This window comes from Doryrhamphus excisus, chromosome 1 (genome assembly GCF_030265055.1).
Source record: "Doryrhamphus excisus isolate RoL2022-K1 chromosome 1, RoL_Dexc_1.0, whole genome shotgun sequence".
Lineage (NCBI taxonomy): Eukaryota > Metazoa > Chordata > Actinopteri > Syngnathiformes > Syngnathidae > Doryrhamphus > Doryrhamphus excisus.
The window spans coordinates 14,417,414-14,442,593 of NC_080466.1; the positions used below are offsets into that span (position 1 = coordinate 14,417,414).

General features: G+C 39.8%; 2 protein-coding genes across 9 annotated transcripts; both read left to right on the plus strand.

The window, feature by feature from the left end:
* The first annotated feature begins 439 nt into the window (after positions 1–439).
* trim2a (tripartite motif containing 2a) lies at positions 440–17,390 on the plus strand. Of its 8 annotated transcripts, XM_058066170.1 has the most exons (13): positions 4,061–4,222; positions 4,327–4,476; positions 7,171–7,349; positions 8,722–8,959; positions 9,039–9,190; positions 9,398–9,578; positions 10,839–11,562; positions 12,576–12,676; positions 12,743–12,910; positions 13,471–13,639; positions 14,921–14,991; positions 15,068–15,208; positions 15,502–17,340. In XM_058066170.1, the coding sequence occupies exons 3-13, from the start codon at positions 7,216–7,218 to the stop codon at positions 15,652–15,654; spliced, it is 2,232 nt and encodes a 743-aa protein (XP_057922153.1). In that variant the 5' UTR covers positions 4,061–4,222; positions 4,327–4,476; positions 7,171–7,215; the 3' UTR covers positions 15,655–17,340. The 8 variants fall into 8 exon arrangements, 7 of the variants coding, with proteins under 7 accessions (XP_057922194.1, XP_057922144.1, XP_057922179.1 ...); XM_058066211.1 differs by lacking the exons at positions 4,061–4,222; positions 4,327–4,476; positions 7,171–7,349 and adding exons at positions 440–600; positions 770–846 and having other exon boundaries at positions 12,576–12,666; positions 12,743–12,899; positions 15,502–17,390; XM_058066161.1 differs by lacking the exons at positions 4,061–4,222; positions 4,327–4,476; positions 7,171–7,349 and adding exons at positions 443–600; positions 770–846 and having other exon boundaries at positions 15,502–17,334.
* Positions 17,391–17,735: 345 nt separating this feature from the next.
* mnd1 (meiotic nuclear divisions 1 homolog (S. cerevisiae)) lies at positions 17,736–24,954 on the plus strand. Its single transcript, XM_058066226.1, has 8 exons — positions 17,736–17,916; positions 18,397–18,462; positions 18,537–18,594; positions 20,556–20,704; positions 22,031–22,105; positions 22,181–22,295; positions 22,904–22,948; positions 23,226–24,954. Exons 1-8 carry the CDS (start codon positions 17,914–17,916, stop codon positions 23,330–23,332), a joined length of 618 nt encoding a protein of 205 aa, XP_057922209.1. The 5' UTR covers positions 17,736–17,913; the 3' UTR covers positions 23,333–24,954.
* Positions 24,955–25,180: the final 226 nt, after the last annotated feature.

Consider the following 25,180-nt stretch of genomic DNA (forward strand, 5'->3'; position numbering starts at 1 on the left):
TGACCAAGTCAGTGGTTATTTGAGTGGTCATTGGTCATGTGATTGACCAATGGTCATGGGATTGGTCATTGGTCGTGTCATTGGTGATGCAAGTGGTCATTGGTCACGTCATAGGATACATACAGTATGAGTGGTAATTGGCCAAGTCAGTGTTTTTTTGAGTGGTCATTGGTCATGTGATTGGTCATTGGACATCTGAGTGGTCTGGTCATATGGGTAGTCGTGCTATTGGTCACGTGAGAGGCCATTGGTCGTGTCATTGGTCAAATGAGTGGCCATTGGTCGTGTGATTGGTCACGTGAGTGGCCATTGGTCATGTCATCGGTGACGTGTGGTCAAGTGAGCGGTCATTGGCCATGTCATTGGCCATGTCACGGTCCAAGCGAGTGGATTAAGATCCTCCCAATCCTTCTTTATCCTGCAGGAAGGAAGGCTGTCAGATCAATGTGGCTTTCACCGCTACACTGACTTTTCCTTTTTACATGCTGGATACTGCAATACTGCAATACAATAATATGTTGGCTACTGCAATACAGTAACATGTTGGATAATACAAGACTACACTGCTGTTCCTCCGCTGGGTGCTGGACAAGACAAACAGTAAGTCTTCTATTAGGAAATATTATATTATTATACATTAGTATGACTGTATGTATTTCATTCTATAGTACATGCAGTATTTCTTTGGAGTGTGTTTGACCTTTAGGAGCACTACAGTAGTACAAGACATGTACTCAAGGAACCTCACCTCTGTGTTTTACTTCTTTAGAATTGGATGCCGAAGCTCAAACGCCGTCACCACCACCTCCAGCCCTACCCCGCCCTCCACAGGGACAACCAAGTCATGTGGGTACACACACACACACACACAACCGCATCATGTAGGTACACACACACACGCAACCGCGTCATGTAGGTACACACACACACGTCATGATGTGGAGTGGTACATGCAGTAATATGTTCCAGTACCACGTGTAGCTGGCATGTTACCTACCATGAGGAGTGGTATTTCTAGTATGTGTAAGAGAACAGCAGTATGTGTAATTGTATGTGTGTAGTACCAGCATGTGTACTAGTATGTTCATCAGTTTATCTGTGTTGGATGCTGAGGGTGAAGGTGTACTATGACGATGATGATGATGATGAGTATGTGATGGAGACCACCACGAGACATGGTGTTGGTAAAATGAAAAGTAGGCGGGCAGCACGTGCATGTGTCCCGCATGCCAATCAGGTGGTCCTTTAGAGCTCCAAAATAAAAGCATTCACAATCAGTCACGGAAAGAAATGCAAATAAGTTTTCTTTCTCTCTTTGAAAGAAGAGGGGAGGGGCTGGGGGGACCGCATTGTAGCGTTGTCATGGTGACAGCTTTGTCCGTAAGGTGGGCGGGGTTAGCCTGGGCGACACCGTTTTCAGATGCAACCTCTTCAGTTCTCTTCTATGTTTTTTATACAGTGTTTATACATCTTTATTTATGTTTTAGGATGTATGCAGTATTTATACATATTTATTTATGTTTTAGGATGTAATTATCACCCCCCACTACTACTACTACTACTAACAAGCTATCGTTATAACACTTATTATTTATTATCATAATTATATAAGCTATATACATTTCAGATAATAATTGTATTTCGTGTATTATTTGTATTATTTATAAGATTTTTTAGAATATTTACAGATTATTTCTAATGTCAAAGTATGTATTTATGGTTGTAGTTTACAGTTATTGATCTCTTTATTTCATTGCTATTTATTCCACATTTTGAGAAAAATAACCTATAGTTATTATACTTGTATTTCTATGAATGTAGAATATAGAAGGAATAAGTGAATATTTTTTGACTGTTGTGCCCATTTTCATTTTTTTATTTTATTGTTGCTAATAAGTGATATCTTTCTTTAGCATTTTCCAATACTAACATATTTTTTTTATTCTCGTGACTGTATTTTCTGGGAATATCTGTACTGTATACATGTTCATCTTATTTTATTGTTTGTTTTTTGTGTGGCGACCGGAAAACACTCGGGTGTTATTTCCGGTATGACTCCAGAGTGACCTTGTTGCCTTAGAGCGTAAGTTGGCGTCAATGGCGCTGGGCTAAAACTGTCGCCGTGATGAGTGAGCTTAAAGCTGCTTGATGCGTGCTGGGGGGCAGGTAGTAGGTTAGTTAGTGTGGAGGGAGCTTTACTTGGTCTATATAGGCTCTTATTTTGTAAGGTACGGTACAAGGAAGTGACGAAGTTCAGTAGCACCGGAAATCTGTTATGAGGAAGCCGAGCTTTCATGACTACAATCTGCCTTGAATGATTAAGCACAGAGACTCCAGACCAGACGGGCGGAACAACCGTCGTTTTTTTTTATTAAAGTCCAAAGAACAATGATTCCTAACAAGGGCTTCTGTCGCGCCTACAGCTCTCTAACATCCGGGTTCTGCCTCACTTCCTGTCCGTCATCCTTTTCCTTCCCAACCCCGGAACATATCTCTCCGTGGCAACACATGCAAGTACAACAAACAGCACATTACACATAATACCCGTAAGGGTAATTACAATACATTATTATTATTATTATGTATTTTGTAAAGGTTCTTATAGCCTCGTTCAGCAGACGACATGTATGATGGCGGGTCTGTCTCGTTTGCACATTTAGCATCAGCAGACCAGACGTCAGCACGTGACGCTCGCCGTCGTCTTATCTCGTGTCGCCAGAAGCGGGAGGCTGACGTAGAGCGTCCAGCGATCGCCTGTTGAGGACAAAATGTTGTCGCGTTGAGAGGGAAGAATATCAAACCGGAAGTGAGCTGGCTAGCAGACCTCGTCTTCCTGCCCCCCGGTGGACGCTTTAGATTAGATGAGTTCAAGATCAGTCATTTTGGGGGCGGGGGCTTGTGCCATAGTAATCTCAGGACCTGTACTGTATAGCTACACACCACTAAATATTAAATATAGGATGTATCTTCATAAAAGTCAAGTTAATATGCTTTCCCCATAGTAGTCCCCATAGGCTAGTAAAAACATCCTGTAGCTGCTGTCAACTATCCATCAGTCAGCTACAGACATGTTTTTTTCAGCAAGTAGGCTAACCTAGCATGATGTTGCTGTTAAAATACAATGAGTTACATGAAATAGGCTTCACTACACGTCCTTAAATCAAGCTGTCAGCCAAATCAGCTCCAGACGGTGATCGTATTGTTTTTTAATCCAGTGAATGGGCTAACCTAGCATGATGCTGCTGTCAAAATGTAATATTAGCATGTTAGCTAGCTCACAGAGCTACGCTAGCATTGCTAATGTCCGACTTCATTCACGACGGGTGTTTGTAGCGTACGGTTCCCAAAACGAGTATTTGTAGTTATACTTTACAGGCGTACAATTCCGAAAATCATGACCGCCGTTTAAATTGTACAACCTCAAATGCTAAATCGTATTTATTTACGAGCTAGGACCGAAGGCTCATGACGTACGTTGAGGTTTTGCGTGATGTCTCTTGTGTTGCGTGACTTTAGAGGCGTTTTTAACGATAATACATACAATGATGTAAAGACAGGCTTCGCTACACATCTTAAAATGACGCTACCCGAGTTGTAAGACTCGTTTTTCTTCAGCAAATAAGGTAACCTAGCCTGTTAACATGTTGTGTTGGCCCACATTGCTATGCTAACTGTACAATTCCGAGCGTTATGGGTGACGTTAGTGGTATTTGACATCAGAGGTGTTTATTTTCAAGCCATTGATGTTTCGAGTGACATCCTTCGCCATGGTGAAGTAACGCTGATGTAAAGTAGGCTTCACTACACATCTTGAAATAAAGCTACGTGCCAGTCCGCTCCCAACATGGGAAATATAAGTTACATCATTTTGTACACATTTGGTACGTTATGCGCATGCACGATGAGTCAGCACCCGAGCATCCCGTTGTGTCTCTGTGTGGGTGTTGGGGGGGGTCCTGAATCCATCTGCCGGGCCCTCATTTGTCCCCCCCTCCCTCCCATCATGCTGCACATGCTCCTTGCAGACATTTCCTTGAGGAGGGGAAGGGGAGGAGGGATGAGGGAGTTGAGTGGAGGTGACGGGGCGAGCAAAGAATGCAAGCGATGTGAGGAGAGGGAGGAGGCTGGTCCTCCTCGGCGAGTCATGTGATTCGGCTGCAGGACTATTTCATCCCTCAAGGATCTTCTTTGCTGATGCCGGGACGCCTGTTGATGCCTCACTGTGAGAACCGCACACACACACACACACACACACACAAGATGCTGCGTCGTTGTTGTGTGTCAGGGCCGTGACCTCACTTCCTGTTTGTGAGGTCACGATGACAGCGGCGTCCAGCATGCAGGGATGGCTGTAGCTGCAGACGGGCGGATGGGATTATGTAAGAGGCGGGAGTGCCAGCAGTGCACAGCGTTGTGTTGTGATGATGGAAACGTTCTAGCGCATCAAGCTCTGCTTTGTCCGCCTCAACTCTGCAGGTACGTGATGATGCCGTGTACCGTATACGTACACGATTATGTACTTTGTACTTGAATACTTGAGGTAATGGAGTAGTCATACTGTAGGTTTGAAAACAACTTTCTTTCTCTCACTTTTAGCTGTGTGTCTTTATGGATGCTGCTTGGTGTCATTTAGTATTTTCATAGAATTGATATTGATGTTTGATAAAGACGCAAAATAGATTTTTTTAGGATTTTTCCTAGAAATGCTTCAATTGTTGGCATTTTTTTCTACACAGTACCACTTTTTGCCTCAGGGGGCAACAGTGAGGCTCACACTTATACTTCGTTTTTTGGAATATTTCGAGTATTAGTTTATATATATATATATTAAATTTATATAATATACAATAATATATATTAAATTTAAAATTTTAAATATATATTTATAAATATATAAATATTTAAAGTATTAGTTTATATATATATTAAATTTATATAATATACAATAATATATATTAAATTTAAATAAATAAAAAGTCAACATTTTTTAAATATATATTTATAAATATATAAATATTTCAAGTATTAGTTTATATATATATATATTAAATTTAAATGTATATAATATACAATAATATATATTAAATTAAAATTTTTATATCTATAAGCCGTATGAGATCTGCATCAGCAGTGTACTACAGCAACAGTGATTTAACCCCGTTGTTATTTACATTATTTACCATTATTTATGAGAAAAAGGGGGCCACATTAGGAAAAAAATAATAATCTGATATTTTAAGAATAAAATTGAAGAGAAAAGTCACAAATATCCAACTTTTTTCTCGTCAATTAACGACTTCATTCTCCTCAATTTATCATTTTATTCTGGTAAATGTCCAACTCTGCTGTGTAACATCACGTTTTTCTTATCATTTTTATTGTTTGCAAATGGGAAGACAGGCAGGGAAAACTGTGGGAATAAAGAAGTATGACATTTTGATTTAAAAATAAATATATAGTGGTGTTTCAATGACACCTCCAGGCCTAAAACACCTTTTGGGTGCATGGTGAAAGCCATGAATCGGTTTTGCGATGCTGTAGTGCGGCCGTGGTTTAGCCGCCGCCGCTGCAGAGACGTTGACACGAGCCAGATGACGGGCGGACGACATCATCGCATGACATCACTGTATTCCAGCCGTAATTGGAAGCAGCTCTGCCCCGGGGGCTTTGTCAATGACCACATCGATATTCCACGCAGGGTGCTTGAAAAGAAAGGACCCAACGGGACATAAGGGGGAAGGAGTTCACCCGGGTTGACTTGAGGCTCCTGCGCGGCCTTGTTCCGTGGCGCCGTTCAGTTCAACGTGCAAAGCCGTTGACATACTTTCACAGTCAGCCAGATAACAAAAGTCACTTGATGAAAGCACTGGCAACACTGGCTGCTGCATTGTGGGTACGTGTTTATTTCTGGAGATTGGCGCTCCTCTCTGCAGACCGGCCTGCCTCATCCAATATTTATTAGGCCATGAAAGTGCTTCTCAAGAGCAACATCCTGCCTGGCGGTTGCTCTAACAGCCCTCAACATTAGGTACACCCTTGATTATTATGGTGGCATTTTTCTTATTGCATGATGGATTCATTTGTTTCATGTATTTATTTAGTTGTGTATTTATTTATTTATTTATTCATTTAGTCCATTTTTTAAAATTAATTTGAGTATGATCATTCCATGTTGATGTATTAATTTTAATTATTTTGAATTTAATTTGTTTTTATTTAATGTCATATTTCTATCAACTTAAATATGATTTTATTTTGTAACCAATTTGAATTAAATTTCTATTCATATTTATTTTATTTATATTTATCGCATGTTGGATTTACTCATGTATTTATTTAATCAATTTATTTTATGATCACTTGTTTACATTTTTTTCCTAAATCTATTTAATTTATGTATTTATTGAATGTTGGATTTATTGAGTTAAATTTTATTTCATGTCATTTAAAAATAAAACAATATTAATTCATTGTTAAATAAATAATTATTATTAAAAATAAAAAAATGAATTTCTATTCAGATTTATTTTATTTAGATTTATTGCATGTTGGATTTACTTATGTATTTATTTAATCAACTTAACTATGTATTTATTTTATGATAACTTGTTTAATTTTTTTTCCCTAAATCTATTTAATTTATGTATTTATTGCATGTTGGATTTATTGAGCAAATTTTTTTTCATGCCATTTAAAAATAAAACAATAATAATTAATTGTTAAATAAATAATAATTATTAAAAATAAAACCCTTTTTGAATGAATTTGAGTATATATTTATTGCATGTTGGGTTTATTCATTTATATTTGATGTAATTAATTTAATTATGTATTGATTTCATGACCACATTAATTCCATTTTTAAAACTGAATTAGATAATGTACTTACTGTATGTATGGGCACTTTTTAATGAATTCAAATATGTATATTTACAGTATTTGGTCATTCATTTTCCTTGAATAAGACCACAGTAAATGAACAGCTTATTTTTATTGTAGATGATGTTGGACATTGAATGGAATACGTTAATCTTTCATTTTAATTGTTGTTTTCATGATATCTAATATTTAAGTTTAATGTTTGAGATGTGTTTATTGGCTGTCGGGATGGTTTTGCACCACATTCTCTGCACCGGGCGTGTAAATGTATGACCGGCGTCTGTCGTGCAGGCTGCAGGCGAGGAAGCCGAGGGGCTGCCGTGTCCCACCTTTAGGATGGCCAGTGACGGCTCCACCATTCCCAGCCCTGTGGTGCACCAGATCGACAAGCAGTTCCTGATCTGCAGCATATGTCTGGACCGCTACCACAACCCCAAAGTGCTGCCTTGCTTGCACACCTTCTGTGAGAGGTGAGCGGCCTGGGTGGGGGTTGAATAAATACTACACCAAGGCCAATTCCTGACATAAGCTAGAGCCAATCAGACAACTGATCCCGCCCACCGCTTTGCTGATGTGTGACTTTGACAGACTCCTGTTGTGTTTGTGCACAGTGCGCTTAGCACCAATGTATCTGTTGGACAAATCCTTTGTTTGTGTTCAACAAAAGGCATGCTGGGATTTCTCCCGCTCTGGTGGCGTCTGCAGAATCCCATTGGATACGATCCATGCTTTCACAGCCTGTCCTATCATGTGCATGCATGTACAGTATGCATGTACAGTACAGACTATGATACTTAGTGCCATCATGCTAGGTGCTACCAAGCTAACAATTACAATGTTAGGATTGCTAGTGCATTTTTAGACATTTTATAAAATGTATAAACATACTTAGCGCTAGGAGCAAGATTTAGCATGCCAACATTGCGAGTTTTACTATGCTTATTATGCCATTATGTATAAACTCATATAGATACAGTAATAGAGCTATCATGCTAGGTTGTGACATGTTAACAGTTAGCATTTTTGCCATTTTCATTGTCATAGACTAACATGAATAATAGTGCTATGTCAGTTGTTAGCATTCTAACATTAGCATATTAGCATTTTTATAATTTTTATTTATAGTAAGTGTTACCATGTTAACGGTTAGCATGTTAAGATTGCTAGAGCCATTTTCATAGGTCTAAACCTGCTTAGACACAAGCTAGGTGCAAGGTAGCATGCTCGCATTGCTACTGTTAGCATGCCATTATGTATAAACTCAGAGATGCATAGCGCTATCGTGCTGGGTTTTTACCACATTAACAGTTAGCATGTTAGCTGTTCGGACATTTTCATAGTTATAGACTAACATAAATGCTGTTATTATGCCAGGTGTTAGCATGCTAACGTTACTATGCATTTTCAGCCATTTTCGTAGGTGTAAACATATTGATACTTAGCGCTATTATTGTAGACGTTACCATCTTAACAGTTAACATCTTGTAGCTTTTTTTAAACTTGTCTAAACTTGCTTAGAGACAAGCCAGGTTTTATCATGCTAACACTTCTAGTGTTAGCATGAACTCATACGGATGTATAGAGCATGCTATGTTTTACAATAGTTAAGAGTTAGCATTTCAGACATTTTCTTATATCATTAATTTTAGCGCTATTATGCTAGGCGTTATCAAGTATGCTAGCATTGCCGGCCTCAGCGTACAAGAATTTTAACCATTTTCATTCACAAAAACTCACATTTATATATATACTATATATAAATATGCTAGCATGCTGGGGGCTAGCATGTTACCGACTATAGAAGACTGGTGCTTCAGGTCCTTCCTGTCCTTCCTTGCTCAGGTGCCTGCAGAACTACATCCCGGCCCACAGCCTGACACTGTCGTGCCCTGTGTGTCGCCAGACGTCCATCTTGCCCGAGAAGGGTGTGGCCGCCTTACAGAACAACTTCTTCATCACCAACCTGATGGACGTCCTGCAGCGCTCGCCGGGCAGCTGCGGCCAGGAAGCCGCCGTCCTCAACGACATCACCACGGTGACGGCGGGGCAGCTACTCTCCTGCCCCAACCATGGCGGAAATGTACGGAGACCACAACATCAGTACCGCTAGATAGGTGGCGTTGTGTTATAATACCATTACCTCTTCTGCTCTGCTCTAGGTGATGGAGTTCTACTGTCCGCCATGTGAGACGGCCATGTGCCAGGAGTGTACGAGCGGCGAGCACGGAGAACATCCCACCGTGCCTCTGAAGGACGTGGTGGAGCAACACAAGGCCTCCTTACAGGACCAGCTGGATGCAGTCAAGAGGAGGTACGACGGCCATTGTGGTCCACATCAACCTTGCCTCCTTAAAGTCCATCATTTCCTGGTTGTGTCACATGCTCACCACTATTGCCCCTAAAATTATAATTAAGGTGCAATAAAAAAAACAACAAAACATCTCAAGCGGATCCTTCTAGAACAATCCTCCCATTTTAGTCGACTGTCACCACTTACCTTGTTACGACTCCGCTCCAGGCTACCTGAGATCGACGCCGCCCTGCTGACTCTGTCCGAGATCCTGCAGCGGCTGACAGGCCAGAAGAGCTCCATCGAGGAGGACATCCACGCCGCCTTCCATGAGCTGCAGAAGACACTCAACGTGCGCAAGAGCGTCTTGCTCATGGAGCTGGAGGTCAACTTCGGTCTCAAGCAGAAGGTATAGACCACCTTAGCCAATCATCTTCTTTCATCTGGCTGATATAGTTCATCTTCAAACAGCTAAAATAATACATAAGGCTAAAAACAACCAATTAGCTAAAAATGTCATCCATTGAGGAAGGACCTCAAACAATGCACAACGATGAGCCAATTCAAGAAACAATACAAGCAGTTGATGTTTGCTCAATACAAGGATGAAGAGTCTTGAACCAGTCATGATGTGCTATATATATCACTATATTGACACTTACTATGGTACCCATTATGGCATTGGATGCTCATACCACCTCATACTTCCGTACGTGACAAAATAAAAAAAAAATTAGATATACATTTTTTGTGATTTTTTAAAAATTTTAGTGATATTAGACAGAAAATTAAAAACAATAATATTTTGACTTTATTTTTTAATAACTTTTTTAAACAAATATTTTGATTTTATTCTCATCAAATGACGTTTTAAAAATATGTTTCTGTTATTTTTAAAAATGTTCCAACTATTTCAACTCTCTTCTCATACAATTTTAATTACAATAATTATTTAAGTAAATTAAAATAACTTTATTCCCATCATATTTGGACTTAATAATTAATCATAATTTTTTGCCTGGTCTGGTCTGAGTTGGTCCCCCACCTCCCCCTTTTCAGTAGACATCCAATCATTTGGTTGCATCGTTGGGCCCCCTCGGAGGCGGTTCTTCATCACATGCTGCAGTCAGAGTCGGCCAGAGGCCTGCAGGCTGGAAGGAGGGTGGAGTCAGATTATATTGCATCTGCTTGCAGATAGATGGGGCCAGTGTACGGCGTCACGCACTCAGGGTGTGTCATGTCATGTTCAGCGAGGGACCACGTCTAGCATGCATTGACCGGGACTTTAGTAAGTCTTCTGGGGGGGAATGTGAGATAAGTACATGGCATCGGCTGGAGAACCGGATGAGGAATTTGATGTGCAGATCCACGTGAGTTTGCTTGGCTCCTTTGGCTTGCATGATGTCACTCTGCATTTTTTTGGACTGCTTTGTAGCAGGCGTGCCAGCATTGAGGGTTTGGTAATCCTTGGTGAGGTCATCATGTGTTAGCACCTCCTCCATGACAGAAAACTGTTGCAGACGCGTTGATAAACAATGCTGGTCTTTGTGGATCAAACATATGGATTAGTGCTCTCCAAAAGATCTTTAAAAGACTTTAAAGGTTTGGTTCTAAAAGTATCTTCATAATTTGTTTGCACCTTCTGCCCCCTGGTGTCCGCCCCCCGCAGGTTCTTCAAGCGCAGCTGGACAGCCTCCTGCAGGGTCAGGAGGGCATCAACAGCAGCTGCAGCTTCACCGAGCAGGCCCTGAGCCACGGCACCGAGGCCGAGGTCCTCCTGGTGAAGAAGCAGATGAGCGAGCGTCTGGCCGAGCTCTCGGCGAGAGAGCTCCCCCTGCTGCCCGGAGAGAACCACCAGCTGGACTTCCATATCGAGACGGAGGGCCTGAAGAAGTCCATCCACAACGTGGGCACCGTCGTGACCACTAATGCTGTGGCGTCCGAGACGGTGGCGACCGGCGAGGGCTTGCGGCACTGCATGGTGGGGGCGCCCACCTCCGTCACCATCACAACCAAGGACAAAGATGGAGGGCTTTGCAAAATGGGCAACGCTGTCCTCACGGCCGACATCTCCTCGGCGGACGGTAGCAAAGGTGACGGGGAGATAGTGGACAACAAGAACGGCACCTATGAGTACCTGTTCACCGTCCCCAAAGAGGGGACCTTCAGCTTGTCGCTACGCCTCTATGAGCAGCACATTAAAGGCAGCCCCTTCAGGACGAAGGCCACCAAGTCTTCCGACGTGTCGGCGGCCTCGGACGGAGTCAAGAAGAGGCTGAAATCGCCGGGCAGCGGACACGTCAAACAGAGGGCCATAAAGAGGCCGTCCAGCATGTACAGCACCGGCAGGAGGAAAGAGAACCCCATCGAGGATGATCTCATCTTCAGGATAGGTACTATGACTATCTTTGACTATTTCAGCACCGATCCAAAGTAACGAGTTCACGTAACATCAAAGACAAGGTAGCCTTTTTAGCAACCGGACATTTCTGGAAACATTCAAGACAATTTACAATCAAAGGGTATGCAACTAAAATACCGTACATGGTTTTGCATTCAAGAGGATTACAATCTTCCACGAACGTAGATTATATGGTAATGGTAATGGTAATGGTAATGGTTTAATTTCATTTGAACATGCATCAGATTCCAATTGAGTGCATCCCATAATCAGTTCCCAGTTCCACATGTCCAAAAGGAGTAGGAAGAAGCAAAGCTTATTAAATCCTACCCCTCCATCTGGTACTTTTACAATCACTAACTGTTACATTTGTTCACTTCCTGCTTTCATAATATAGTTTAATTTTAATTTTAATTTTAATTTTAATTTTAATTTTAATTTTAATTTTAATTTTAATTTTAATTTTAATTTTAATTTTAATTTTAATTTTAATTTTAATTTTAATTTTAATTTTAATTTTAATTTTAATTTTAATTTTAATTTTAATTTTAATTTTAATTTTAATTTTAGTAACAACTCTTCAACAACTACGGGGCGGTGCGGCGGGCGAGTTAGCGCGCAGACCTCACAGCTAGGAGACAAGGGTTCAATTCCACCCTCAGCCATCTCTGTGTGGAATTTGCATGTTCTCCCCGTGCATGCGTGGGTTTTCTCCGGGTACTCCGGTTTCCTCCCACATTCCAAAAACATGCTAGGTTAATTGGCCACTCCAAATTGTCCATAGGTATGAATGTGAGTGTGAATGGTTGTTTGTCTATATGTGCCCTGTGATTGGCTGGCCACCAGTCCAGGGTGTACCCCGCCTCTCGCCCTAAGACACCCTGTGCGACCCTCGTGAGGATAAGCAGTAGAAAATGAATGAATGAATAGCGTTTATACACCGTCGATGTAAAAGTTATTTTTCCAGCGTTCATAACACTAAGTCTCCAAATTCCTGCTCTCCAGGCACGAAAGGGCGAAACAAAGGCGAGTTCACAAACCTTCAGGGCGTGGCCGCCTCTCCTGGCAAAGTGTTGATCGCAGACAGCAACAACCAGTGCGTGCAGGTAAGATCACATTCTTGGATGACAAAAACCGCAGAGTTGAATTTCCCCGTTTTTTTTTTCTTTCAGATTTTCTCCAACGAGGGCATGTTCAGAGCTCGTTTTGGAGTCCGGGGCAGAACCCCCGGCCAGATGCAACGACCCACCGGGGTGGCCGTCCATCCGAGCGGTGACATCATTATCGCGGACTATGACAACAAATGGGTCAGCATCTTTTCCAGTGAAGGCAAGTTTAAGGTGAGTTTATGTCTCAGATACAAGGTAGCTTGAACCTACCCCAGGTGGAGATGTTGTTCCCCCACGTCCCCCACCAGTGAGGGAAGGTAGGACCTTCAGATCCACGGGTGGATGGTGCAATAATACGGTCGCTGTACCAGAACCAAGTGGTGAAACCAGAGCTAGCCGGAAATCAAAGCAAGAACCCCAAAGTTCCCGAAGGGTCGGAACTGAAAGTGCAAGACCACGGACTGATCTCGGATAACCGAAAAAGAGTTTCCGGTCATCCGAAATGAGCTGAGAACTGTGTCAATGTGCCTCCTGGACTCCTGGTGAGGTGTTCCAGGCATGCCCAACCGGGAGGGGACCCCTCGTCAGACCTGGACACTAGCGGGATTACGTCTCACAGCTGTCCTGGGAAAACCTCGGTGTCCTTACTGCGGACTTGGAAGAATTGTCCGAACACTGGAAAGCTTCAGGCTTCCCTACTTAGATTCCTGCCCTCACGATCCGCAAAGAGTTTAGGAACTTCCTGTCTGCATCACCTTGAATCTGAAACGAGCGTTTTGGTGTTTCTCCAGAACAAGATCGGCTCAGGGAAGCTGATGGGTCCCAAAGGCGTGTCGGTGGACAGAAACGGTCACGTGATAGTGGTGGACAACAAGGCCTGCTGCATCTTCATTTTTCAGGTCAATGGCAAGCTGGTTACCAAGTTTGGTAACCGCGGCAACGGAGACAAGCAGTTTGCAGGTACGCAGTAACAGAACTGATGTTGTAGTAAACAAGTATGCATTGGACCGCTTACCGGTGTCGGAACTGTGCTTCCATGTGTTGTCACAAGTCGTTAGCGGCTTTGTTAGCATTGAGCAGCACCGGTTATAAGCAAGGAATCCTTCTTTGCGGAAATGTACTCATCACGGTGTCAGGTTCAAAATCCTGTGACACTTTTAAAAACACTTCAATACAGAAATACAGAAGAGACAGACAACAATATTCAAAGTTACTCGCAGCGAGGAGAGTGAAACCACATACCCGTGACATCTCTTTTCGGGAGTCCCTACTACATGGTCAACTCTTAAGGGGGGGGGGGGTAGTTGCACGAGCTGTATATGTTTGTCTATATGTATATGTGAGAGTCATTACTTTTATTATTTTATGAGTTCTTATCTTGACACCTCCTTGCAGGATTAACATGAACATCTGCAGGGTTGCCGTTGGCGCATCCAGGCACCTCCAGGACCTGGGGGTCGCTGGGGGTCTCTGATCATCTGATCTGAACATTTCTTCTTCAGCACATTCAAACACTTTCTATTGTCTAAGCAAATGGATATAAGGTTGATAACTAATACTATATTTATTCTATCTACATTTTATTCTAACACCTAGCACCAAAAAAATGAGTAGTTTGGAGTGAGGTGGGGGAGTCAGGTTCAAACTCCTGTCACACTTGTAAAAACACTTAAATACAGAAATACAGAAGAGACAGACAACAATATTCAAAGTTACTCGCAGCGAGGAGAGTGAAACCACATACCCAGTGACATGCCTCTCCACTCTGAATATGCACTTCACACTCCTCTCTTTTTATTCTCTTTCGGGGGTCCCTACTACATGGTCGTGCAACTCTAAGGGGGGGGGGGGAAGGCAATTGTACAAGCTGTATTTGTTTGTCTATGTGTGTGTGTATATGTGAGACACATTACTTTTATTGTTTTGAGTTCTTATCTTGACACATTCTTGCAGGATTAACATGAACATCTGCAGGGTTGCTGTTGGCGCATCCAGGCACCTCCAGGACCTGGGGGTGTCTGGGGGTCTCTGATCAGGGTCACAGGAACATTTCTTCTTCAGCACAGTCAAACACTTTCTATTGTCTAAGCAAATGGATATAAGGGTGATAACTAATACTATATTCATTCTATCTACATTTTATTTATATCTGGAACCAATGAACCGCTTTAAACGAGGGATTACTGTATTTCTTGCCCAAACAGGACTTGATTTATTTGTACTTTGGATGATTCCACACAGGGCCCCACTTTGCCGCCGTCAACAACAAGAATGAAATCATCATCACAGATTTCCACAACCACTCAGTCAAGGTAAGGGAACATGTCTGCCTTACATTTCGCTCATTTTTCCCGGGAGCTGGGAGTCCAACCGTTTGTCATTGTGTAGGTCTTCAACACAGACGGGGAGTTCCTGTTGAAGTTTGGCTCCAACGGCGAGGGTAACGGCCAGTTCAATGCCCCCACGGGAGTGGCGGTGGACGTGAACGGGAACATCATCGTGGCAGACTGGGGGAACAGCAGGATTCAGGTCAGGGAACCAAACCGAACGGAAATGATGACCATGCTGAGCAAACGCAGATCTCCACGAGCTATTTAGCTTCCTGTGTAGTCGGGATGGAAATCGTTTTGTTTGTTACGAGCGTTCGTTACGTGAGGATAAGCGGTAGAAAATGAATGAATGAAGGAATATTTATACTGGAAATGACAATATGGGGGGGGTCCTGCTCTCCGAGTGATTTTCTAGTTCTTTTTTATTAGATCCTTTTTTCCATCTCGGCCATGAGCGAACCCACCCCACCGACTATGACGTTTTTATTTCAGGTGTTTGATGGCAGCGGTTCATTCCTGTCCTACATCAACACGTCAGCCGACCCGCTCTACGGCCCTCAGGGTCTGGCGCTCACCTCCGACGGACACGTGGTGGTGGCCGATTCGGGAAACCACTGTTTCAAAGTCTACCGCTACCTGCAGTAGCCCCGATACTACACTATACTAGAGAGTACACACTCAGCTTCACCTTCGGCTTCTTTTGTGTGAGCATTTAGGCACGGATGACGTTTGCGTTTCAGTTTTTACTCTCAACTACGTACACATTTCATGACATAAGAGGTAAATATGGCTTAATGCTGTACATTGACAATGAAATTGATTAGTCTCCAATGCATGGTAACAATAATTGAGGCAAAGTAGTATCGCACAAAGGAGTATCGAGGCTCTGCTGAATACGCACAAATAAATAGTAAAATAGTATTTATGCCAAATAAAAAATCAAATACAAATTCCATCCATACATCCCTTTTCTATGCCGCCTATTCTCACTAGTATGGCGGCGGAATGCTGGAGCCTATCACAGCTGACTTGGGGCGAGAGGCGGAAATACAAATTTGGAAAAAATACAACAATGAGAATAAATAATGTTTTGAGAGAAAAAGTCATAAAATTGCTAAAAAAATATTTTAAAATAATAAAAAAAATACATATCAATTTGTATGTGCCCTAAATATTTAGTACAAATTAGGTAAAAAGAAAATAATGAAAACAAGGGAAATTGTCGAATTGAAAAACAACATTTTAATGTAAGACAAAAATTATGAACAATGTGTATGTTCCCTAAAAATGTAATACAAGTTGGGAAAATTAGAATAATAAAGTTTTTCGAGAAAAATGTTTAAAATTGCAAAATCAACATTTTAAAATACAAAAAAAATTTCTGAATTAAAAAAACATTTTTTTTCCCTTATGAAATTGCATCTTTATTTTTGCATTATTTTTCATTGTGACCCCAATACCCCTTGGTAGTTTTGTACTTGTGTTGTAGTGGGTATTTAAGCCACGACCCTCATTGTGATCTACATGAAATGTCTTAACAAGACCTCCAAATGTGCTCACACTTCATTTCTAGCGATAACATACTTAGAAGTGATCATTAAAAAGAGTAGAAAGTGTTACTCACAGCTAGGAAAAATGCATGTCCAACACACAAGACGAATAATGCTAAACTGGGCATGGCTTTCAGGCTTTAAGCAGCCTGCAACAAGCTGCCTGTAGCTGCAATTGAAGCCTGATTTTTAGCTTCTTAAACACAATATTGCAGATTGTTATGTATTTTGTTCAATGCTACACCTACTAAAAGGTACAAGCATGCAGGTTTTGCTAACAAAACAGACATTATTCCCTAAAGAAGCGCTGTCGCAGTCAATGTTGTCAAATGACACGTCAATGCCACTTTTTCCTCACTAAAGTGCGCTTTCATTGTGTTAGAAAAACAACACTTTGCTGTGTAGTTTGACGGACACATGCAAACTTATGTTTTCATGCATTGGGTGTGATTTTAAAGATCAAATCATCCACGCTTTTTTTTCCGTTTGTGGCCCACACTTTGACTTCTCGGTCAATTGCATTCCTTTGCTGCCATGCAGACTTTGATGAAGCATCACATCTACATGCTCTTACATCTTTGAGACACTACTAACAAGTTGTACTTACTTAAATATGTAGATGCACAGATTACTGGTCGATTAGTTAGACTTTGTGAAATTTCCAATTTTTTTTTTACACATTCCTGTTAAGTTATTTGTTTTCCAGTGTATTGTCTATATTTGTAATGTCAAATGGAATTAAAGTACCCACTGGGGAAAAATAACTTTGTTTTTTTTTTACTATTCAACACAAAAAACATGTTTTGAATTTATTGCAATCAATGTTTCTAAACAGGTAATTGAAAGCGCTACATACATATTAAAAGTACTTTTCTGTTTCCTAAATTGATGTAAATTGATGACTAGTTCAGCGGATTCCTCTCACGACCACTAGAGGTCAGTAGAACCCATGAAGCTGAACTATTAACCGTATGCTGCCTTCATTGCCATCGGACATCGTATAACAAGACCTTGATTTGGGTATTTTAAAGCATGTATGAGCGGGATAAAATCATTTATATATATATATAAATATATATATTATTTATATTTATATATACTTATATCTAAATCCTTACAGACATTTTCAGAAAGAATGTATGCAAATCGAAACGGGAGATACCTAAACTCAACACTTAGCAAAGGCAAACTCAACATTAGCTTGACAGTCCTAGGCGGGGAATTCAAGCCTCTTGCCAGTTGATTCTAATTTGGTGTGGACGAAAGAGTCTACAACACAAGTATTCTCCTTTTAACACTTAGTTTCGCGCTTAACTAGTGTTAGAAAACTTTTACGGACTGCCAGTTCAACAAAATGGTAAGCTATTTTAACATTTACTATATCGCTGGTGCTCTTGAGGCGAGCCTCGTCCATGTCGGTCCCATCGACTTGTTTACGTCGAAGTTTATTGAAGACGTCTCACGTCTCTTGCTTCTATTAGATATATTATGAAATTCTTAATATAATATATCACGGGCTATTACTTTAAAACACAGTTTATATTTTCATGTAAATTTGGCAAATGTCAAATAGGAATACGGTATTGGAGGGATTTGTCGTAATTGAGCGCGCCATGTCGTAACTCGCCCCAAAGCAAAGAGTTGTGTCGTAATTTACTAGTTGAAATATTTCACATTGAATTGAATTAAGAGTAGTTTTACTAGTTACAGATGTGTTCAACACTGCCCTGGATTAATAGATATGATTAAGTGAAGTAGATACAAATTATGATTAGAGAGTTTATTAGGGGATATTCTGTTTTTCCTCTATTGATTTTATTCATACATTCTGTTCAAGTCCAAAAAGAAAGGACTAAGTTTGGAAGAGAAGAGAAGCCGCATGATGGAGATTTTCCACGAAACCGTAAGTTATACAAAAATAGCCGGGGGAATTTATGTGAATAAATAATATAGTTGTCATTGTGTTTGGTCCTGTAGAAGGATGTGTTTCAGCTCAAAGACATAGAGAAGATTGCACCGAAGACAAAGGGGATAGGTGAGTTATGATGATTCAAAGTCAACTGCTTAAAAACTATATGTACACTAATATTTTTATAACATTTTCTTCCTTCCTGCTGGTTGGAGCGATTTTATTCCAGCCTGACTGTCACTACTTGGTAACAACCAGCAGAGGGTGCAGTTGGGCCTTTATTATGCTACCTAAATGTGCATGGAAATGTAAGAACAGGAAGAATGCTAACTGAGGCACAGTTTGCAGGAACAAACAACAATAAATATTGCATTAGTGTGTATTTATGAAGGCAGGAGTTCCCCAAACTACATCCAACTTGGTAATGTTGATGTGCCAGTTTAAAATAAAAAAATATATATATTTTTAAAAAATATTCTTTAATATGGTGACACAGGTGCATTTTTGGCATTTGTGCATAAAACTCCACAAAATATTGTCATATGTCAAGACATTTCATGCTAGGTGTTAGCAATGCAAACATTCTAACCTTAGCAAACTAGTATCATGTACTAGTAAACTAGTACAAGCTAATGCTAGCATGTTAGCATTGCTAGCATGCTAATATTTGCATAGTACCATTTTTAGCTGTTTTCATGGGTAGACATGGACACTCAGCACTATTGTATCAGGTCTTAGCATGCTAACATTAGCATATTAGCATTTTTTTTGCCATTTTCATAGCTAGACACTATTATCCTAGTAGGTATTGGCATACTAATATATAAACTACAGCATAGGTTTCTAACAGATTCTACAAAATATGAAAGACTGATCCAGATCATGGAATAATTCTGGATACTATGATAAGAATCATACAAGAACACAAACCAAGATGCTGGGGAATCTGGAGTGTGGAAGGGATTTGTTGTATCTTCATAAGCTATGGCGCTAGGTTGAGAAGAAAACGGCCATTACGGAAAATGCCATTTTTCTAAATAACTACTGAACTAATATTGATATCAGTATGAATCCCGTTGCTAGTGTGATGTTTTCATGGTCGAGGAATCTAAATATGTCGATCAAATAAATATAGGACTAATATTTATGGTGAAAATCACAATATGGGGAGGGAATACGGCGCCCGGCTGAGGTTTTCGAGTTCACACGTGTGACCCAGCAGAGAGAAAGTGTGTTTGTGTGAACACAGCCTTGATTGGACACAGCAATAACGTGTTAGAAATGAGTGTTTCTGGATGGGTGATGAAAAGCACATGTTTGTGAGCCCCTGACATGGGCATGATGGAGTTACTTCATAACGGAGGGGTGGGGGTGGACGTTTCCTGCCGAAAAAAGACATAAAGTTGAGACTCTGAAAGAGGAAATGGGACAAAAACATGTTCTTTAATCCCGTTGGTATTTTCTCCACATGCCATGCCACTAGTCTCATAGCCCGGCCTGTGATTCTGCCAGTGTGTTTTTTTTCGTGTGTGGGTGTTTTTTTTTGGGGGGGGGGGGGGGGGGCACGGCCACGTATGAGTGTCATGTTTCACCACCGCTGACACTCTGCAAGACGTCATTCTCGCTGGGCTACATTCTCTCACTCTGCAACGTTGAGAAGACTGTTTGGCTTTGGTGTTTTAAACCTGGAAAATGAGGTAGCAGAAAAGTTCCAACGTTGCGAGAATAAAGTCAAGTCAGTTATGATTACGAGAAGAACATTTACAATAAAAAATAAAAAAAATGCTCTCTTTTAATATAAGTCATAATATGGGAAAGAAACAATACCAAATAGAACTGGAATTTTTGGAAATGAATTGGAAATTTGTAAATGTAATATGTTGTAAAAAGTTGATTTATTTTTATTTATATTTTTATTTTATATATAATATATATATATATATATATATATATATATATATATATATATATATATATATATATATATATATATATATATATATATATATATAAGTTTTAGAAATATATATATATTTCTACAACTTGTTGCTGCCTTGAAGCTAACAGCGCCCTTGTGCTGCTTTCAGTCCGCATGACGGTGAAGGAGGTGCTGAAGGGCCTGGTGGACGACAACATGGTGGACTGCGAGCAAGTGGGCACGTCCAACTACTACTGGGCGTTCCCCAGCAAGGCTTTGCAAACTCGCCAGCTCAGACTGGAAGAGCTGCAGAAGCAGGTGGCTACGCCGTCAGCAACGCACGTGGCGTACGACACGTTCGCCTCGCTCAACGCCTCCATCGCAGGGCGCTGCTACTGCAGGCCCGGCCAGATCGTTGCTGAAACGGGATGCTGTCAATAATCTATCGGAGGGTCAACTATGGGAATGACGACATTTCTTGTCAGGGCCGGAAAAAATATATGTATTAATATTTAAATCATTTTAGATAAGTACATGTATTAATATTTAAATCATTTTAGATGAGTACATCAGTATTTTTCTAATTTTATTTTAATTTTTTTTATTTTAAATTTTAATAGTTATTAAACAATATATATTTTTATATTCAATAATCGTGACTTCTATTTAAATAATTTAACATAAGTAGTAATAATTATTGTGGTACTTCATGTTAATATATATTTTTAAGTACTTATTCATCTTAAATTTAGTCACAAGATTAGTCATAATTACCAAATTTTAAATAACCAAATATTATTTCATAATAATTATGACTAGTATTTCAATAATTTAAGTTGAATAAGTACTGACTTATCAGTACTTATTTATTTAAATTATTGAAATATTTATGTTTATGAATAAGTAATTATTTTCAATATTTTGTAAAGGACTTATTCACCTTAAATGATTCAAATATCAGTAATATTGTTTAATACTGTTTAATAATCCTATAATTAATAATCAAATCATTAGTGTTTAATAAAAATGTTAATACAAATAATTGTTTAACAATAATATTGAAATAAGTATTTTTGTACTTTAATTATTTAAATGAATAATAATTATTGTTGTTTAAAAAACGTCTTGTTAAAAATCTTAATTTACTGACAACTAAATAATAAATATAATTCTTACATTTAAAAAAATGTATTTTTTCAAAAAAAAAAATTAAAGTGAGGCCTAAAAAGCAGCAAACTGCTGGCCGTTATTTCTCAGACAAATTCAAATATTAAATTGTAAAATATAAATAATTTATAGAAATAATATTGTAATAAATCAGATATACTGATGTGAATAAAAACAACACTATTGATGAAATAAAAATGATGTTAGGTAATATAATAACATATAGCAAATGATTAAAGGATGAAGCATCCTGTCCTGTCATGACCATTTTAAGAACAATAGTCCAAAAGCTGAATAATATCATACTTCTAAGGAATGTTTGGAGGAAATGCTCACATAGAAATTGTCCAAACGTTCATCCTAGGTTGGAAAGCGCCGACCAATAAACATGCTATTAGGGAAGTGGTGTTTGTTAGCGGTCACCATTGGTCGCACGTCCATTTCAAACCTGCCTGACGCAAGACTCTACGCTCAAAGGTCTCGGAAGCCAAGCAGCGTGAAAGTTGTCTACGGACTGGAATCGGTAAAGCCAAAGAAGGACGTGAGGACACGGTAGGAAACGTATTGTTTTGCTCAGTGTGGATGTTGGGCTTCCGGGCTAAGTGTGCTAAGTGTGTGTTGATGCAGGAGGAGAGGAGCGCCCTGCTGAAGGAGCTTCAGGTTCTGAAAGACGAGCGAGCTCAGCTGCAGACCGAGTTGGACAAGTATAAGGAATGTGACCCGGAAGTTGTGGAAGAGATGAGTGAGTACTTGTAGCAACACAAGCTGAAGCCGAGCATGATACAAGGCAACACAAACACCGCTTCTTCTAAGCTAGCTACATCATTTCAGCACTAAAATGTAACTTAAAAAAGGACAAAATTAAGGGGGAAAAAAGCACTAAGTAAAGATAAAAATCGGAACTATTAATGACAATAACACATTGTTTTTCACAGTGTTTGATTTCTGATTTTCTTACATGTTTATCACACGTAAACAAATTGAAATATTAGTCAATGACAGCACAACTGAACACAAAATGCAGTTTTTCCGTGAAAGGTTTTGTTCCGAAAGGCAGAAAAAAATCCAATCTAAAAGTGACTGCACTCCCCGATAATCCAGCAGCCGTTTCTAAAGCTTTGGGACTCCAGCCAACCACAGTGAGAGCCATCATCCACACAGAGATAAGCAGAACAAGCAGTATGGAAAATGGAAAATGATATCCCACCAGTAGGGGGCATCAATGAAATTGCCCATTCATTTTCAATGGGAAAATTGTCAACAAAAAGAAGAAATTATAGCAATTGTGGATTTTTTTTAATCAATCTAGATTTAAAGGCTGACATTTTCTCTCATTTTGTCATTTTACAGGAAAATCAAATCTTGTGGCCAAGGACGCGGTTTACAGGTGGACAGGTAAGCCATTTTTTAAACGATCGGGCAATTATTGCAATTATTCTTCATTTAAACACACAAAAACCTCCTTGTGCAACGACGGGAGAGGACAATTATGATGCTAGGCCGTGACCTTCCAAGCAGACAAGTTTTAGATCGCCGAAAGGGAGCGCCAGGACCACACAGGCGCTCCCTTTCCAATCGCTTGGAAAGTTCACATCTAGCTCAGGTGTTAAAATGGCCGTCCAATCACACCTGGTCCGTCTGCACTGGCAAACACGTTCATGTGTCTTTCCAGACAATGTTTTTGCCATAAAGTCGTGGACGAAGAAAAAGTTTGCGTTTGACGACAGCCGCATCGATGAAGCCTTCGGGATCCCTGAGGACTTCGACTACATGGACTGACTTTCTTTTCGTTTCCTGTAAATTTTGCCACCTGAGTTGGTTGCCAGATGGATTCCATCAGCCGGTTATTTGACTTTGCTGCAAGCGGAGGCGGTGCAGATCGTCCATTAGTGGTTTGGGGCGGTAAAAAGTGTTTTGTGCACCTGTTGGCCCTAAGAACAGTTCTCCATGCTGATGATGGAGAGGAATCCACATCTGTGTGCTCCACCCTCTTTTTTTTTTTTTTTTTTTTTTTGGTTTTAACTCATTTTTTGCTTCAAATGCCACATGATTCTCTTTCTTTTGCAGTTTTGTTTTAGAAAGGCATGGAAAAATGTGATGAGATGCCAAATATACGTATAAAAACATGACTTTATTCCCATAATATTTTTATTTTATTCCCATTTTATATATATTACAGTTGTCCTCATAATATTACAATTTCTTTTTTTCTCGTAAAATTTTAGCTGTTTTAGTGACATTATTAACATTCTTAGAGCCCTTTAGAAATGAACTAGCACCCCTACAGTTAACTTTTTTGCTTCAAATGCCACATGATTCTCTTTCTTTTGCAGTTTTGTTTTAGAAAGGCATGGAAAAATGTGATGAGATGCCAAATATACGTATAAAAACATGATTTTATTCCCATAATATTTTTATTTTATTCCCATTTTATATATATTACAGTTGTCCTCATAATATTACAATTTCTTTTTTTCTCGTAAAATTTTAGCTGTTTTAGTGACATTATTAACATTCTTAGAGCCCTTTAGAAATGAACTAGCACCCCTACAGTTACACTTAAACTTGTTTTCTTCAACACATATATATATATTTGTATATATATATAATATATTTATATTAAATATATATATTTAAAAAAAATTAATTGGCCTGGCGTACATTCTAAAAATATAATTTTACAATAATTTTTTTAAGTTTAAAAATTATAATTATTATATTATATATATTATTATATATATTATACGTATATATTTTTTTTTATTCTTGTAAAATTGCTGCTGATTTGGCCGCTTTTGCTGTTTTTTTTTTTGTTTGTCAAATGTTAGTAGCAAACCACAAACATGTTGGTATATTACCAGCAAGCATGCAGTGTTTCTATATGGGGGGGGGGTCAACGCTGTCAAGACACGTCCCCAATGATGACTACTTTCTTGGTTTTCCTCCTTCTGGGAGTGGAGATGCCAAACGGATCCCTGGAGCGTTGACTCACTAAACCTCTGCGAGGCAAGGCTGTCTGCTTTGTCCATTCCCATCTCATCCCTGTTCGAGTCCCACTTTGTGTTTTTCCGCTTTGCTGTCTGTCTGTCAAGATGACACTTTCAGAGCAGTTAGCGGCCATGTTTGTTGAAAAAGCGGGGTCATGGGAGAAACATTAAATGCCTGAGTGCGAGTTTGTTTGGACACACCCACCCAGTGTAACACGCGTGTATGTTCATGTGCGTACCTGCCCGACCTGTCTTCACGCTCAATCTGCTGACTCCATCCAGCGAGCGCACCTCAACGCTCTCGCTTGCAGTACGGTAGCTCGAAAAAGTCAGGACGACAAAACACAAGGTCAAAGCCCATATTTTCATGGTCACAGCATACTGTAGAAACGATTGGAGCCCTCTACACATGAACTAACACCCCTATAGTTACCTTTACACTTCCATTACCCAATATAGTAGACATAAGAAAAAAAAGAATGTGTCTTCCCGTGGCGTGGACAGGAAGTGACATCAGGGGTTCAGAATTGAATTTTCGCTCGGCGCGGGTTAGCCCGTGTTAGGGATTATTTATTGCAAAGATGCAATAAAAGCCTGTTATTTCAGCGATCAAGTCTGGTGCTTGTGTGTCTGGCCCAGC